Source organism: Poecile atricapillus, chromosome 7, assembly GCF_030490865.1.
Source record: "Poecile atricapillus isolate bPoeAtr1 chromosome 7, bPoeAtr1.hap1, whole genome shotgun sequence".
Classification (NCBI taxonomy): Eukaryota; Metazoa; Chordata; class Aves; order Passeriformes; family Paridae; genus Poecile; species Poecile atricapillus.
The window spans coordinates 12937136-12953951 of record NC_081255.1 but is presented as its reverse complement, the minus strand read 5'-3'; the positions used below and the strand labels follow the sequence as shown (position 1 = coordinate 12953951).

The 16816-nt window shown below is 37.5% G+C and overlaps 2 protein-coding genes across 6 annotated transcripts in view; one reads left to right on the top strand and one right to left on the bottom strand.

Moving 5' to 3' along the window:
• Window positions 1–3995: 3995 nt before the first annotated feature.
• Window positions 3996–16343, bottom strand: AKNAD1 (AKNA domain containing 1). The gene is made up of 16 exons (XM_058842849.1): window positions 15860–16343; window positions 15357–15470; window positions 13033–14183; window positions 11850–11979; window positions 11605–11747; window positions 11441–11500; window positions 10824–10957; window positions 10367–10480; window positions 10069–10090; window positions 9524–9687; window positions 8136–8221; window positions 6760–6882; window positions 6564–6674; window positions 5657–5738; window positions 4740–4881; window positions 3996–4115 (listed from the first exon to the last, which is right to left on the bottom strand). The coding sequence occupies exons 1-16, from the start codon at window positions 16341–16343 to the stop codon at window positions 3996–3998; spliced, it is 3180 nt and encodes a 1059-aa protein (XP_058698832.1).
• The window catches only part of GPSM2 (G protein signaling modulator 2), a 28150-nt gene continuing 27270 nt past the window's right edge, over window positions 15937–16816 (top strand). For 4 of the 5 annotated variants that reach the window (XM_058842410.1, XM_058842411.1, XM_058842407.1 and 1 more), the window contains exon 1: window positions 15937–16080. The gene's annotated coding sequence lies outside the window, so the exon portion shown is untranslated. The remainder of the gene's footprint in view (window positions 16081–16816) is intronic. The other variant, XM_058842408.1, reaches the window with a different exon arrangement.

Here is a 16816-nt window from a genome sequence, read left to right as displayed (position 1 = left end):
TAGTATTACACTACAAGTGCTTTTTCAAAATGGCATGTTTCTTCCTAACTGATTTTTGCTAAAAGTCATTGTAATTATATAGAAACTGGACTTGTCTTTGAGAACTGTGAAAGCTTTCTATAATAGAATTTATAAAAATGACTGAATTTAAAAGGGCCTAGGCTCTTGGGTAGGGTCTTCAAGAGAAAACGTGTAAATATGGATTTATGGTAATAATGTTCCATATAAGTTCAGTGTCTTAAAGTGTAATGTTTTCTGTAAAAATAACTTGCTCAAAATTCTTTAAATACATGTATTTGTGAAAAATCTAAAGGCTTTTTAGATGGTGCTGGTTAAGTTAGATAGTTAATCACAGAATCATTGAGTAGTTCCAATCACAGTAAATAACTTTGGAGAAATGCTGTTAACTGTGCACTGAAGTACACTTTATATTTAAGTATATACAGAGATTATTATTGAAGCTTTTATAAAAAGTTAATTTCTTAGCAAATTCCTTATCATTGTCTATATAGTCTATCTCTTTCAGAAGTTTAATTGCCTGTGATACAGAAATTCCAAAACTAAGCATGTCTCCTTGAGGAAGTGGAGGTAAGGGGAAAGGACAAAAGGGAAGTAGCTCAGTCTTTCAAAGGGCTTGATCATTTGGAAAAGAAAAACAAAAAGCAAACAAAATGACAAAATCTGACGTACTCAAGAGAATTTACTTTTTAAAAAAAAATTTGTTACATACTAAGAAATAAATACTCTAATTTGCACTGAAGAGAAAAATCAAATTGTATGAGTTCTGTAATACTGGTAATGTTTAGCTTTCTCTTTAAAAATTACTTAATTAAAATTACTGATCTTTTAAAGGGGTGCTGTATTTGTGTCTTGAAATATTAGTTTGTTGTATGTAGAATCCAAGAGAAATGTTATAATGAAAAATAATAAATTACTTATGTCTTTTTGTTTACATTATTTCCAATGATGAGTATTTATTTTTTTGTTTTGTGATTTTGGATTTTTTCCCTTTATTCTTTGCTCTCAGGTTAACCAATACTTTAAGAGAATGTTTTTGTTAGGTGAGTTCATTCAGAGTTAATTAGAAGGTGGAAAAAGGTCAAGTTCTCCCCCTACATCATAGAGGAATGAAAGGGGAGAATGTGACATAATGATTCGGAAATGTTGCAGGACATGGGGAATGATGAGAATAAGTAGCTTTCAAATGCACCTAAATGAGTTTGGAATTAAATCTACACTGATTATTTTTTCAATGGGACTACAGAGCAACACTTAAATCATCTGTTTCATCAAATACCATGTACATCACAACCTTAAAAAAATGCAGCAGAAATATCTGTGTTGGTTTTGTGAATTCCAGTTTATAACACTATCACTGTAGAAATCCAGAGTAAAAATACTTATCTAAGAAATGTTGTGTTCAATGTTGTCCTATAAAATATGCACACTTTGAAATTAGTACTGAAAAATTACACCAAAATTATATGTATTTCTTACCCCTTTGGCAAGAAGATCCCAAATTTGTTGTAACAGCTATATGTAGGTGCAATTTCTTTTCCAATTCCTAAAGCTGGAAAGTAGTTAAGTACAGAAGAAAATAGCAGATATTAGTGTTACACTTAAGGACTGAAATAATTTATTTCAGTAGTATATAAAATCCATTGTGTTGATATTTTTTAATTTCATAGAGTTGAAGAAATAAGAGCTCACAATTCTGGATTACTTATGTATATTTAGGAGTAGTCTTTCTCTATGTCTTTGCTTCAGGCCTATCACCAGCTCAGCCTGATAGCTGATAACTCAAAAGTCTTAATCTGTTTGGGTTTTTTTTTGTATCCCTTATCCACTTTTTCTATCAGGCAAAGCAAAGCCAAATGTTACTGTTAAGGTGGAATAATAAAGATGCTTTATCATAGGACATCTTGCACCAATATGTAGCTCAAAACAGCTTATGAAGGGGGTAAGTGGAAGTTCTATTCAAGACATTTGGGTTTTTTCCCCAAGGATCTTCTCTACTACATTTTTTCTAGATCAAGAATCATATTATCAAGAATGGGAAAGAGTTCTGTCAGCATAAACAAAAACTTAGTTTTTCAGAGTACATGTACGAAGTATATTATCATTTTGAAAGTTCATATTTTCATGTTATGCATATTAAAATACTTACCTTATCCTACATGTGGGCCCAACATTTGAGTTTTAAAGTTGAATCTGAAAATCTGGACAAGATTCAGAAATTACTAAGGAAAATCAAAGGTATGGAACAATCTTCATGTCAAGAATGGCTAGACTTTTTTCCCCTTGATCAAGGGGAAAAAAGATGATGGTGGAGTGTGTGATGGAAGCCACAGAAATCCTGTTAGTGTTCAGACTGAAGGATTATCTTTCTATTCAGCATGTGAAGTAACACACGAAACCTGCAGCTGTCAAATCAGAACAAAAGGACCTTTAATATCTGAGATGTCATGCAGTAATGACATAACCTAAATTGTTGTATGAGGAAAAATATCCTCAACATAAGACAAGTATTTGTAGGGCTAATATATATAAATGTTACTGCTGATTTGGAAGGCTTCTTGTTTTTCAATTTGTCAGAGAATGTTCTGAGGAAATATCACTATGTGATTGTCTTATTCAGTCTGATCTTTCTTAGGCAGTTGCTGTCAGGCCCAGGACAGCAGGTGCAGGAATCCAGGATAAACAAAAGGTATAGAACAAGCTGTTCTTGTGATGTGGAGAGATTTCTGTGAGAGATGAATCTTTATTGCATTTAGGAAGCTGCAGTAGTTACTTAATTTATTAAGTTCATTTGCAAATAATGGGGACATTCCAAACATTAAACTAAATAAAGCAAAATCAGGGATAATAAGCAGAGGCAAATGAAGTTATAAGGATATACAGTAAGAGGCTAAGGAGGAAAAGAGTTGAATGATAGTTTGCTGTGAAGGGTGGAAGAGACCCTAAAAAAAGCTGTTGAGTCAGGCTAGTGAGTAAGTGGCACATGGCAGTGAGTTTAGGCATCACTGCTTGTGTGAACAATCTGGATTATTTCTGTATCCACCACTGATGAAATTGCTCAGGTTTGCCTGAAAATGACTGTCCTTTTTAAGGTGTGTACTGCCATTTCTAATTTGGTTTTCATCAGTCCTTATGTACTTTGCGTTCAGTGAATAGCATTCCTGATAAAACAAGGCTGTTTACTGTTTGCCTTTAATACTGCAATTAAATGGATGTTAGAAGGAAAATAATAGATGACTTTTCTTGGCTCACTGAATTTCTATAGTATTTAAAAATTTTCCAAGCTACTTACTATCAGCTAAAATGTCAAAGCCAGATATATCTGAGAAATTAAGGACATCATTTGAAGGAACCAATTTAATTGTTCCTAACACATAAACAACAAACTGTGTAATTCAGACATTGCAACAGACAAGGATGTTTCTTAAACAATGTAGGGCATTCTAAAACCAAAATAATTCCAAATGTTGGCTATGACTTGGTATGTTAACATGATGTTTGCTTCTAGATGTCTCAGGTACAGAGGCTGTTTTCTCTTGGTGTGATTAAGCAGCTGTTGTTGAAGTATGGGAAGAAATGATATATAGTAATGACTGAGGTTTATTCTCACACTTGGGAATGGGGAGAAAAAACAAGTCTGAAAGTTAATTTTGTGTGTTTAAGCCAATTTTTGTTAAGCTGTCTTAAGAGAATACTTACAGAAGATATCTCTACACAGTAATGGGGATCAGCCAACCTCCTAAAGATCTTCAGTAGAATTAATAATTTGTTTTACAGTTCTAAGACTGAGTGTAAACATGGAATGCCTATATGCTCTAGTTTGGTTTAGTACTAATAGGTACAGAACAGCTGACAAAGTTAGTTAGCTGACTTTTTCATGTTTGTGTTCATGATTTTATTTTTGCAGAGATAATAACACTTGAACATGCTACTAACAGCATGAACCACCAGAACAATATAGCATTTGAACTAGATAATTAAAATGGTTTTCTTTTAACTTTAGCTAGATCTTCTGAAACTGCTTGTACCATTCGCTCTGTAGCTTTCTTCAAACTGTTTGCTGTCTCTATGGCATGATCCAGAGTAGAAGTTAAAACCTGTTGGAAATAATGTATTCTTGTTAATAGTGAAGGCAGATGTATACACAGGTACTGGGGAAAAGGTGATGTTTAAGGTTTTGTCTATGATTTTTTTATCTGAATATGTGTTGAGAAGTAAAAATTGAGTGATGTGATAGACCGCTCTAGGATTCAAGTTGGAAGTATCTGTTAATTATTTGTGTCTTTGACTGTGTATTCATTTGAACTGAGGGACATTGATGTATTTCTACTGTATCTGCTCCACTGGATGCATGGTGCATGTTTTTGGTCCTGAGAAGGCTTTCTTGAGGTTTTGATAGTGGTTTATCTAGCTAGGCTTTGTTTCAGTATATGAAACACAATTTTAGAGATAAGATCCCATGCTATTTTTTGGTCTATTTCACTATTTATACAGGGACTAAGTTGCACAGCAAGCCTGTACATACCTGTATGAAGTAATATACTAACATATAAGCCAAAATGCTTTGGGTTTGGACTCCCTCGTCTTACCCTCAAATGCACTACACATGCCTAGATTGTAGTAATCAGCTTGCTAAGAATGGGATGTTCTGCAGTGCCATGATGTAGGGAGATAATCCTTTCAGGAAAGTTGTGTGGTTTTTAATTTTCACTCAAACTTACATTTACATAGGAATCATTGGCATTTCTGATGTTGATTGCAGATTTTCTTTGGGCAGATTTCTTACTGGGTAGGTATTGATGTGAAAGGATAATTTTATCATATGTACTTGAACAGCAGGTTTTGGCAGCCTCAAAGGATTTCCTAAAGATAAGATATGTAGAGTAAAATACAATTCAAGTAAGAAAAAGAACTTCTAAACTATGGATTACATACATGCACCATGATAGCACTCAGTTGCAAGTTAATTTTACTGTGAGTAGAATTTTCCATTGAATTGTAGGGCACAGTCCATCATTATTTGTTTTCTATCTGCATTGCAGTAAGACAGAAGATGCTCTAGGATGCAGAGTAAGGAAATTTCTCATAATAGCAGCAGTCTGCTGCTGCTGTAACTTTTCTCTGACAGTGTTCTATACCACTGATTCTCAAGTGCAGCTGGTATACTTTCAGGCAATTACTGCTATTGAGTAAAGCTGTCAGAAATACTGTGAGAAAACGTGTTTGCATTTTAGTACCAGTTAGGAATCCATTTTATTTCTGTCCCACAGTGTAATTTAATGTTAACAACAATTAAAAGTAGTATTGTTACTTATAGAGAAATACTTGGCAGCAAACAGACCTGCATCCTTATAATATAGGCTTGCTTTTGAATCTTTGAATGGGAACATCCTCTTAAAGAAGTTACATTTTTGCTCTTCATTAAATTAGAAGGTGTGAAGAACTAATCTAAGAATTGTTTACACATGTTTTTAGAGTAAATATTTTAATTTCACTAAAGAGTAAAATTCTAATATACAACATGCACTGTGAAAGAGAAAACATTCTTCCTGGTTATGATACCTGGTGTGTTTCTTCCATGCTGAATCTTCAACAGTGGTGTTTTCTGTTGTACTATATAGTTATTACTACAGCTTACCTTTCACGAAGTCTGGTTACAGCTTCACATGGCTGCTTGGTTTTTTGAGTATTCTGTGTGGAGATTCTCTTTTGTGAATAAGCTGGAGTTGTTGAGGTCATGTTTAAAACAAAAAAAAAAGGTGATTTTCTGTGTATTTTAACTTTTTTTTCTCTTTAGCATAAATTAAAGGTCAAGTAACTATCACTGCTGAATAAAACTTGAATATCTTTAAAGTTTTTTGTAAATGAAGACAGATTAACCTTTTTGTGCTTGCTCTTGAGTTTAGTTGGCAAATGGAATGGAGATTTATATTCAGTTTCATACAGTGAAAGACTGCAGTGGGAAAGTGTACAATAGCCAGTGTCATAATCCTAATAATTACATAAACACTACTTCGATTTGTAGTTTCACAGGATTGCTAGAGACAAATAGCTAATTATACTTTCTTGATGAAATTTTGTATTTTTCTTTAAGATTTTTTTTCTTATGCTCGAGAGAGTCTAAGTCACTTAAAGGTATATGTTCAGATGATCAACATTTAATTTTTTTTAATTAGGCTCTCCTTGACTTTGCTGCATGTCACATGATATGAGTGTAGAGCTGGAATTTTCTTTAGTACTTGTTTATACTATATTAGGTAATGGCTGGCACAAAGTTGGCACAGTAATGCCTAATTTTCATATCTTTTCATGTGGCTCTGCAAAATGAGATATTCCTACTGTAAATGAAATATGAAATGGATTCCTCTCATAAAGAACCAGGGAAAGTTAAATCTGTAATGCATGGAGATTAAACTTGACCAGGTGTGTAAAAGCTGGATTTACAGTGCTAATGACTGCTTATACTAAATTAAATGTGGTCTGGTATGTGCAATGTCGCTTTCTTATAAGCTAGCCTGTGTTTGTTAATTACACATCATACTTACAGGATGAACCAGAGCTCCTTTTTCTACATAAGGTACAAGACTGAACAGACTCTTTGTAATTCCTGAGTTTTACTTGATCTCTGCTTCCCCTGGGGCATTTGCATCTAAGTCCTGGAAACAAAGATGTATGGTTTAGAAAAACAAAATTACAAGCAATGTTTCCTTGTAGATGTTCATATTTTTGCAATCACTGTACCTTTTCTCATTCCACATAATCTTGTATTTAATGATTTGTAACTTAGAGTGTCACAGTTGACAAGGTCCTTGCTTTGTGAATCATTATAAGACTCACAGGCTGAGAAGTCTTCTGAGTCGCTGCCTAAAATTCAAGAAATAAGTTAAAAGGGTCAGAAATATGAGAAGCTCTGGCTAATGTACTCAGGTAATTATTTGGCTTTCAGCACTGTAATTTCAGAGCCTTTTGCTGCCATTAATGCTACTGCAATTTGAGGAAGTACGTTTCACCCCCAGGAGAGTGGGGATTGAACTCAAGATTAGCTTTCAGCCCTGTCTGCAAGCTTTGAATGTAATTTTCTGGTGGTGCTTATTTTCAGCTCAATTTCAATAATTGTTGTTTGTTTTTTTGTTTTTTCTTTTAATGAAGTTCTCCATCTCCCCATGTCCATGGTGTTACAGAAACAGTGCAGCATAATAGGAATGGGATGAGAATTTGAGCAGCTCTAGTATGGCACTGCTTTAACTATTGCACCAACCAGTACAAACAGTAATCCCAGTGTATTATGTTAAATTAAAAGGATATCACAAAAAAGTTAAGGACAACTGGTAGACAAAAGGTAAGAAAACCTGTATATTGAGACTTAAAACTGAATGTAGGACAGCTCATGCTGTTCTCCTTTAGTTGCTGATTACTAAAAGCTTCAGAATATTCTTCAGTGGAAAGGTAAAATTGCTTTTAAGCAGAATAATGAAGTTGAATCCAAAAACTGAAAGTGAAAGCACTAATATGAAGTGTCTCAATTGTCAAGCTTAGAATAATCTTCTAGAACATGAAATAAATGCACATCAGAAGAAAAAGCAAAATCAAAGCATGGTGTGTATGTCACAGTCATGCTCTTGAAAGTGTTAGCAGTGGCAGTATTTGGAAACTTATCTAGAAAGCTGAATTTGATTTATAGAGAAATTAAGGTTGGACAGGACTTCTGGTGGTCATTGATTCTGTCCCCTCTCAAAGCAGGCTCAACTTAAACAAAGTTGCTTAGAACCTTGTCCAGTTGAGTTCTGAATATCTCTGAGAATGGAGATGCCACAGCCTCCCTAGAGCAAACTGTTTCAGTGTTTGACCAAGTTAAAAATCTTTGACTTATGTCTAATGGAAAATTGCATTGCAACCTGTCTGTTATCTCTTGGTCTGTCACTGAAAGTTCCACAGTGAATCTGACCTGGTGTTCTTTTTAGTTTTCTTTTTATTCTTAATGTTTTGTGCTCTGCTAAGCAGTAATGTCTGTTAAAAGTACAATTTTCATGTTGAGACATAAAAGGAATGTATTTCTTCAGAGAATTCCCTAGCAGGTTTAGGCACAGTTCTGACCTTTTTGTGCCCTCATGACTTACTCAGGTTGGTATCTGATAAATCAGTTGGTTTTCTCTGTATGAAGAGTGGAGATGTTCCAGTTTTTCTTTCCGGGATGTCTGTGTTTCTTTGAGCATGAAAACAGAATATAATTGTATCTTAATAGTTCTATGATGAGACTTATAAATCTCTTATACTAATGATTAATTGCTTCTTAATTGAGAAGAAAACAGATTTATTCACAGAAAGAACTTTACTTGTATCAGTTATCTGAAAAGGTGGTAAGCAGAAGCTTAAATTAATAATTAACCAGTTGAAAAATAATGAACCATTTAGTTAAAGGACACATTCTGACAAAAGCACCCTGACTTCCCACAGCTGTTAAAAATGCTTAAAAGTAGATATCTTGATAACCCTGTATTGGAAAAAGATAGTATGAAGTCTTAGATACATCTGTTACCACTGATAGTGTTTTGATACAACATCTGTTAAATATGATTTGGTTTCTTAGTAACTTTGAGCTATTATTAAGGCTTTAATGCCTTTAGATAATTGGAGGAATATTTGAGATGTACTTTCTGAAAGAAAAAGAAAAGGTTCCTTGTTAGAGTTATTTGATGTGTATTTTTATCTTTGGGTGTATAGGATCATTAAGTTTATTGGGAAAATTTTCTGCTCATTCATGTTCATAATGATCAGAAGATTGAACTAATAGTCTTTCAATGACAGAGAAGAAAGTGGAAGCTAGGTGAGTTTTACTAGTTAACTATTGACACTTACCCTGTAGAATAATCTGACAGAATTAGGTTAATATGACTGTGTTGTATACTGCATGCATTCTTTTCCCAGAAGCTGTGCTTCTCTACTGGAATTTAGTTCAGTTCTCCTTTTTTTAACCTTGGACTGATTAAGGAGAGACCATTTATTTTATTTTTTTAGTCTCACTGAGATGTTTAACACCTATAAAATGATTCTCAGGGGAGTGGAGATGATGTTTAGAGTTTTCATCGTTTTGATCGTTAATTATGTAATGATCTGCATCCCTCTATTTTCTTGTTTAATTAAAAATACCAAGTCTTGGCAAAATATCCTTTACTGGCACTGTACTCTGACTGTGTGACTTCACATCCTGGATTTGTGTGCCTGTCATGAATTTTATAAAGAAGTATGATGTAACTCCTAGGTGAAAGTAATGGTGGTGTTTTGGCTTCAGGAAATACTTTTAGACTGAGAAAGGTAGGAAGACCAGGCTAGGAGGAATTCTTGGATATAGAATAGAATATAGTTATATAATTCAGTAGAATTTTTATTCTGGAAATATTCATGTTGCTTTTCAGAGATTTCAGTCATCAGAATTTTCTTATTCAGCAATTATTTTTATGTATGTTTTTGTAAAAACTTCAACAGCTGTTTCCAAGTTTTCACTTACATGTGAAGACAAAGATTGCATTTTTTGCCTTCTAAAGAAAGTTGATTTGTTGGTGGGATTACATCAGTTGTCTGATTTCTTTCTCCATCATAGTTCTTGTGAAAAAATGGAGTTTCAGTACCTCTTCTTTGTGGAAGATCAGCAGTGCTTGAAACTGCTGAGCTCTGTACAAAGTAACAAAGCACAGACACAGGTGTATGTGGGCCTTGCATTGCAAGGAATGACTCTTACCAAAAAGCATCTCCTCGGGTTCTCTTACCATTTTTCTCTAAAGCCCAGGTTACCTACAACATTGATTTTGAAAGTATTTTTTGCGAATTACCTGTAGATTTGTAGAAGGCAGTAAAAAAAAAATTTTTTTTTTTTGGAGGGGAGAGTGTGTTTATATATTGATGATCTGGGAGAAAATATTACCATTCTTAGGAGTAAACTCAATTTTCTCTAGCACAATGCTGTTTGGTCTTCTAGTAATTCTGCAGCTTAAGATCTTGGACAAAGTAATTTTTCCTCCCACAAAATGATAGTGATTAATTCCCCAAAACAACTTTGCAGAAGTTAAATGAGCTACTCATATTTTCTTACTGTGAAATAAATGCTTTTGAAACTGGAACTAAGGACATATAGTTGCTTTTCTACTTAGGTTTCTGTTACAGTTAATTACATATTATGTAGTTAATATTTCATTAAAAATATTTTCCTTTTAAGTAATGTGCTATCTAAAAAGCATCATGATCTTACTAGAGCAGAACATACAATCACAAAACTGCACTTAAGTTCTCAAGACTTTTATCAATAAAACAGAATAATTGTCTTTAATAAAAGTCAGTTACCTCACAGAAAGACTGGGCAGATTGATAGGAAGTCAGTAACGATGAAAGGCTGCCTTTGCTGCCATCGATTTGTTCTTGAATGTCTTCAAGCAGCATGCCAAGTCTGAATATCTCTCCTTCCACCCTTCTAAATCCAATCACAACCCACAGTTACTTAAAACTCTCTAAACTAATCTCTTATTTCTTACCACGATAACCATAATGGACATTGCAGTACATTTCCCATAGGAAAAAACCAAAATGTATGGAGTTGACAGAGTCCCTTTTAAGTATTTGAATTAATCAAACAGACATCCCAATTACAAGTAGGATATATAAAGCCCAAGGTGAATTTTGGCCAAACAACTTTTAGTTTACCACATTAAGATAATATTTTCACTTCAGAGAATCTCTAATGGATAAATGAAGGAAAAGCTGTAAGACAGTCACAGAAGATATACTGATGTACTACTTAGCATTTCTTGTCTAACCTCTCAGGATCAAACTCTCCAAGGTTGATAGGCTTGTCCTTGTAGTTCTGCAGCTGTAAGTTGTGGTGCTCTTCTCTAGCTTTTAAATAATTTCTTTCCAAGGCATCAAGGTATCTTTTCAGTTGATTTAGTGCCTTCATCAATAAGAAATAATTCAATACAAAATGTCATGGTAACTTAGCATAAGTAGCTATCACTGTGTCTTGCTATGTAAGCCAGATGTTATTTGCACTGCTGTTAAGAATTTTGGTAGTTCTCTCAATTGAAACAGTACTGCATATGGTATATTCACCTAATACTCTGTACTGCTCTATTATGTCTGAATAAAATAGTAAAAATTATTTCTGAACTGATGCCCTACATGTCAAAATTCCTAACTTAAAATGGCAACTTCAGGCCTTGTATTAATAGTTTTAAGTTGGATTCCTTAAAAGATTTAAGAATTCATCCACCTGCTGAATACTTTTATTTTTGTTTCCCAGTATCATACCTTCGGTCTTAATTGAGAAGGGTAAACAACCATTTGAGGTAAACATCAAGCACCTTGCCAGAAAATTGTAAGTGTACAGCCATTTCAACTGCATTTCAGATAGGTCAAGGTATGTAAATTAATTTACCAGATATTTGTCTTGCAAAAAGCATGTTTCCTGGATCATATGCTTAGAGAAGTCTTTCACCTTCAAGACAAAATATTAGACTTGTATTATATTTAAACAAATTTGCCAAGTGAGTATGGAATTTGAGCATCAGTGCAAAGTATATATTGAAACAGAGCTCTTACTTTCTTAGTCAGTTGCTCTGTCTGATCCTTTAGTATTTGAGACATCTTTTCTCCTAGTGTTAGTTCTGGCAGTGAATCAGAAGGATTTAGACACTGTGCTTCTACTGTCCCAGCTGTTGGTACTGCTGTTCCAGGCTGCAGTCCTATAGAATACAAAGTAAGATTGATCAATTGCAATTTTGGCCCAAAACTGTAATCAAATTACATTAAATAGTAATTTGCATAGTTACTGTAATTTTATTTACTTGCTTTAAGCAAACCATGTGTAGGTTGCACAGGGACAGGAGCACGTAATGTGATGACATCAGGTGGTGTCCTAGTGTGTCCTGAGGAAATAGCAATGCTGGCATTTGCAAAGTCTGACTGAGGAAGTACCTGGTAAAATGAGAACCTTCATTATAGATACAATGTACAGAACACTTGGGGACCTGGACAAAACACTTTAATTCAAAATACAAAATATTAACGAAATGTTTATTATAACAGTATTTAATTTTCTGAGTTGATAGATGTGTGAAGTGTTTCATTGTAGAAATACTTCAAATACTTCTGCTCTGTTGTAAAAATATGGAAGATTTGTATAAATGGGAAATACAACATGAAGGTGACAAAATAGTTTTAGGGGATAGTCATACTCCTAGAGGTAAAAAATAATGATTTTTAAAAAAATGTATTTTGAGAGATTTACATTAGGATTAAATCTCAGATGGTCAGCATGCTGTGTCAGCATCTCATTTGCATCCAGGAAATAATATGGAAAACTATTAAAACTTGTATCTCAAGCAATTTACTAAGATGTAAATCTAGGAATGGAATTCAGAATCTGTAAAGCTCAGTGAGTGAGCTCTATGTCAGGGCATGAAATTGAGCAGTGGTTGTCTAATTACTAACAAGCTTTAAAATAAATTCACTACAGTAAAAGAAATATACTGTTGTCAAAAAAATCCTTTAGAAAGAATTGACTTGACAGTAAATACCAGTCTCAGTAGTTGAAGAGTGTTAGATGTGAAAAAAGACAAAGATGTCTTAAGGTGGGCACAGTATAAAAATAGAATGTTATTCTTAAAAAAGTATTTGAAGTATTTTTTGTGAATTTAAACATTTAAAGATAACACAAGAAATAACAATTTACAGTGGATTTCCAAATTATTTGATAGGATGTTTTATCATCACAAACAGTGCTCCAGTGTTAAATACTGGAGTATTAAATAATATTCAGCCATTATATAATTGGTAATGACAGTTCTGTATAAAATCAGTTCCACAGAACTTTATTTATTAAAGCAGTTTTTGAGTCAAGTGAGGTACTCACTGATACCTAGAGTGCCTATAGAGCTATTCATGTTAGATTTTATGGGATACAGAATATCTTCTTACAATAAACAACTCTTACCCAGGATGAAGAATTTCTTCAAACATCCTAATTACCTGAAGCTGTTGCAGCAGTTCTGAAATACTCCTTTCTTCTTGATTGTCTACTTCAGCAGAATTGAAGTAATTCTTATTTTCCAAGATGTTGTTCACAGTTACTGATTTATTTAGCAAAATAGGAAAGGGTTTTGCTCTCTCAGTTGAAGGAACTGAGGTAATATTGTCAGGTTTTTCTGGTACTGCAACTCCAGAGAAGTTAGGAAGGCAATAGTGAGCTTGCCCTTGGCCATATTTGAGCTCACAAGGTGAAACTGTTTTCTTAAACAGGGCTCTCTCATCTTTCATGTTCTGAAAGCTGTATGTATTTTCAGTCTCATTAATCAATTGTGAATATTCTTGTCGGCACCCACACTGACCAGAAGAAAAAACATGTTTCTTTGAAACAGATCTATTTCCATTTAATGGGTTTCCATTTTTGTCACGAGCCTTTACTTCCTCGTGGTTTTCTAAGGGATGCTCCTCGGAGCTCATTGCCCATTGTTCATGCACTAGAGGGCCTTTGATGTGTTCTGAAGGCTCAGGTTTGCTCCCAGTGTCATCGATACTTTCAGTAAAGGACATCTCTGGTATTGTTTCACATTCAATTAAGTGGCATGTGCTTAGTAATTCTCCCCTAGAAAAATGACGCAGGAGGACATTGGACATCTTGGAGGTAGTTACATGTTCTTTGCTATCTGGTTTACTGGAACTACCAACAGGTAATTCCTTCTCAAAGGAAGCTTCACTTCCAGGCATTTCAGTTGGAGCTCCAGTTGTTCCTCTGGTGCTTCTGTGATGACTGGAGAATTCTTCAGGCTGTAGAGGAGTTTCATAATTGGCTGCTGCTTTTATGTTTTTGTTATCTTTAGAACAGGCTAAGTTTAAAATACCAGAAATATATTTTGTACAACTACTGGCATTCAGATTATCTGAATTATTGTTATATTTACAGTTTATTCCTAGATCTCCATCATAAACTAAGTAATCTTCCTCTTCAGTTACATCTGTGTTGCAGCCTAATGCATCTGAAAATGAATTATTCATTTGGGCTTCCATCCAGTCTGACAGTTTGCACTTTTTTGTAGTCTCCATATCCAGTTTGTGTAGAATATCAATGCCATTGCTTTGCCAGTTGTGGACAGAGCTTTTACCATTGCATGGATCAAAATCTGGAATGTATGATTAATATTTTTTAATACTCAAATATACATGACAATAATACCTAATTATCTGTATAATCAATATTTAATTATCTGCCTATGGTAGCTTTCTTAGAACAATCGTACCGACATGGATGCTTCCCTCTTTGCACTAGTGTAAGTCTGCATTAACTGCTGGAGGAAATAAGACACAAATGACACAAGTATCAAGAACAGCAGCTGCTGCTAGCTACCTGTCCTTGCTCGTTAGTCCTGCTGTGGTGGTAAAGACAAAAACACTTGGTAAGAGCCACAGGTGGTACTAGAGTTCAACCTCAGGCTGAAAAAACCCAAATAAATCCCCCAGTCCCTTTCCCTCCCCCCTCCCTCTCCCCCGCTAAAAATGACAATATAATATTGGCTTTCACATTTATGTATTAGCTCTTACATGTTATTATTGATTATAAGTATTTGGATATGGTACAATTTGTAACTCCTTTTAGCTGCGTATTAGTGTAACACAATCTATTAGTTTTGCACCGTATAGCTTATAGAAATAGTAATGTGATGAAGATATTACATCGTAAACCTTAGCAAAACACGAAATGTTAAAATGCTCCTATGTAGCTAAAAGGCAATTATGTTGTTTCCCTCACATCTGCTGACCAACCTCTCCTAGTGATAACAGTGACACAAACCAGAGCACCGGAGAAGAATTGGAGAAGAGCTTGTTAACTCCTTATCAGGGAGTGTGAAACAACAGGGTCGAAACACGAGAAGAAATAAAATATATTGACCTCACCCACAGCATCTCACGCAGATAACTCGCAGTGTAAAACCAAACAAAAGAGTTCCTGAACATCAAAAAGCTCACAGGAATGTTTGAATAATGTATGAACACAGGAATATGCATGTACCTCAGTAATGTAACAGTATTATAGATAACTGTCTTAATCTACCGGCGTGTTCTTTGGCCAATAGACAGAAACACCCCAGAATACCCCTTTTTATTCCCTTATTGAACTTTAGAAAATTCTAGAGAGTGAACTTTGTTTTTCACATCCCTTTCTCTCACTAATCTAAAGCGTTTCTTTAGCCTGTGCTCTAGAGAAAGATCACAAACTTCTTTCCCAATTCTCGTCCCCGTGCATCAGATAAAATGCAATTACTTAGCAGCTCAGCATCATAAATGCATCGTTTCACCTTCTGTGCAGTTGCTCGAGGCGGCAGAGGCGAACTTGCAGCCTCGCTTTCCTATGGGTACCAGTGCAGCAGCACGGCCGTTCCATTCCCGTTCGGACGGACAGCGAGATTGTACTGCCCAGGTCAGTGCCGGCCGTGCCCGCCCCGAGCGCGGCCCCGGCCCCGCCCCGCCCCGAGCGCGGCCCCGGCCCCGCCCCGCCCCGAGCGCGGCCCCGGCCCCGGCCCCGCCCCGCCCCGAGCGCGGCTCCGGCCCCGCCCCGCCCCGAGCGCGGCTCCGGCCCCGCCCCGCCCCGAGCGCGGCCCCGGCCCCGCCCCGCCCCGAGCGCGGCCCCGGCCCCGCCCCGCCCCGAGCGCGGCCCCGGCCCCGCCCCGCCCCGAGCGCGGCCCCGGCCCCGCCCCGCCCCGAGCGCGGCCCCGGCCCCGCCCCGCCCCGAGCGCGGCCCCGGCCCCGCCCCGCCCCGAGCGCGGCCCCGGCCCCGCCCCGCCCCGGGCGCGCCGCTTGCCATTGGTCCGTGCGAACGATGCGGGCGCTCCGGCCGTTGGCGGCCGCGCCCCTGGGGCCGGGCGCGCGCGGCGGCGATTGGCGGGTTCGAGGAGCGGCTGCGCGTGGGCGGGCGGGGCCCGCCGCCCCTCACAGCCCCGCTCGGCCCCGCCGGCCCGGCTCACACAGCGCCGGCCCCTCGGAGCCCCGCCGGGCCCTCGCACCCCCGGGCCCGGCACGCAGGTGAGCGGTGCGCCGGGGGCGCGGCGGGGAGCTCTAGGTGGCAGAACGGGGGCTCCGAACGCGGCCCCGGTAGCTGCCGCGGCCCCGAGCGGCGCGCTGTGCTGGCGAATAAAGTCGCTGTGCGAGCCGCTGCCGTGTGCCGGCTGCCGCCGAGCGCCCTTGAGGAACAAAGGCAGGAGGTGCCCGTGGCCGGCGCGGGTGGGCTCTGTGCCACGATGGCCCTGGTGTCTCCGAAGGGAGCCGGTACCAACAGGGCTGTGCATCGGGCGGCTTTGGGCACTTGTGTTGTGCTAACGAGATGGATAAATAAAATAAAAGTATAAGGGCGGGAGTGAAACAGGCTGGTAATAAAACCGGAACCGAAGGATCTGCAAGCATAACGCGAGGAGTGAGGTGTACAGGCACCAAGCTCTAAACTCTTGTTCGAGAGTTTGAGTTAGGCATTGTGTTGTGGCATATCTAAACTCGGATTATACCAGACTTAGTCTCATTTATCTACTGGACTGTAAGTTTGTCTAGTGTAGTTCCTGTCCTTCTATTGCTTTTTCACTTTTTCAATGGAGGAGCACAGTAAATCAGAAATTACTCTCTATCCCTTTATTGACCCGATTGCCAAGACACAAATTTTACCCCATCTTGAAGCTTTCTTCTGCTTTAGAAGCTTTTTCAGCCTTATGTGCTGTTCCTGTTAGGTTCTTGCCAGTGTCTGCAGGGCTCATGTATCCTGGGTTGCCAT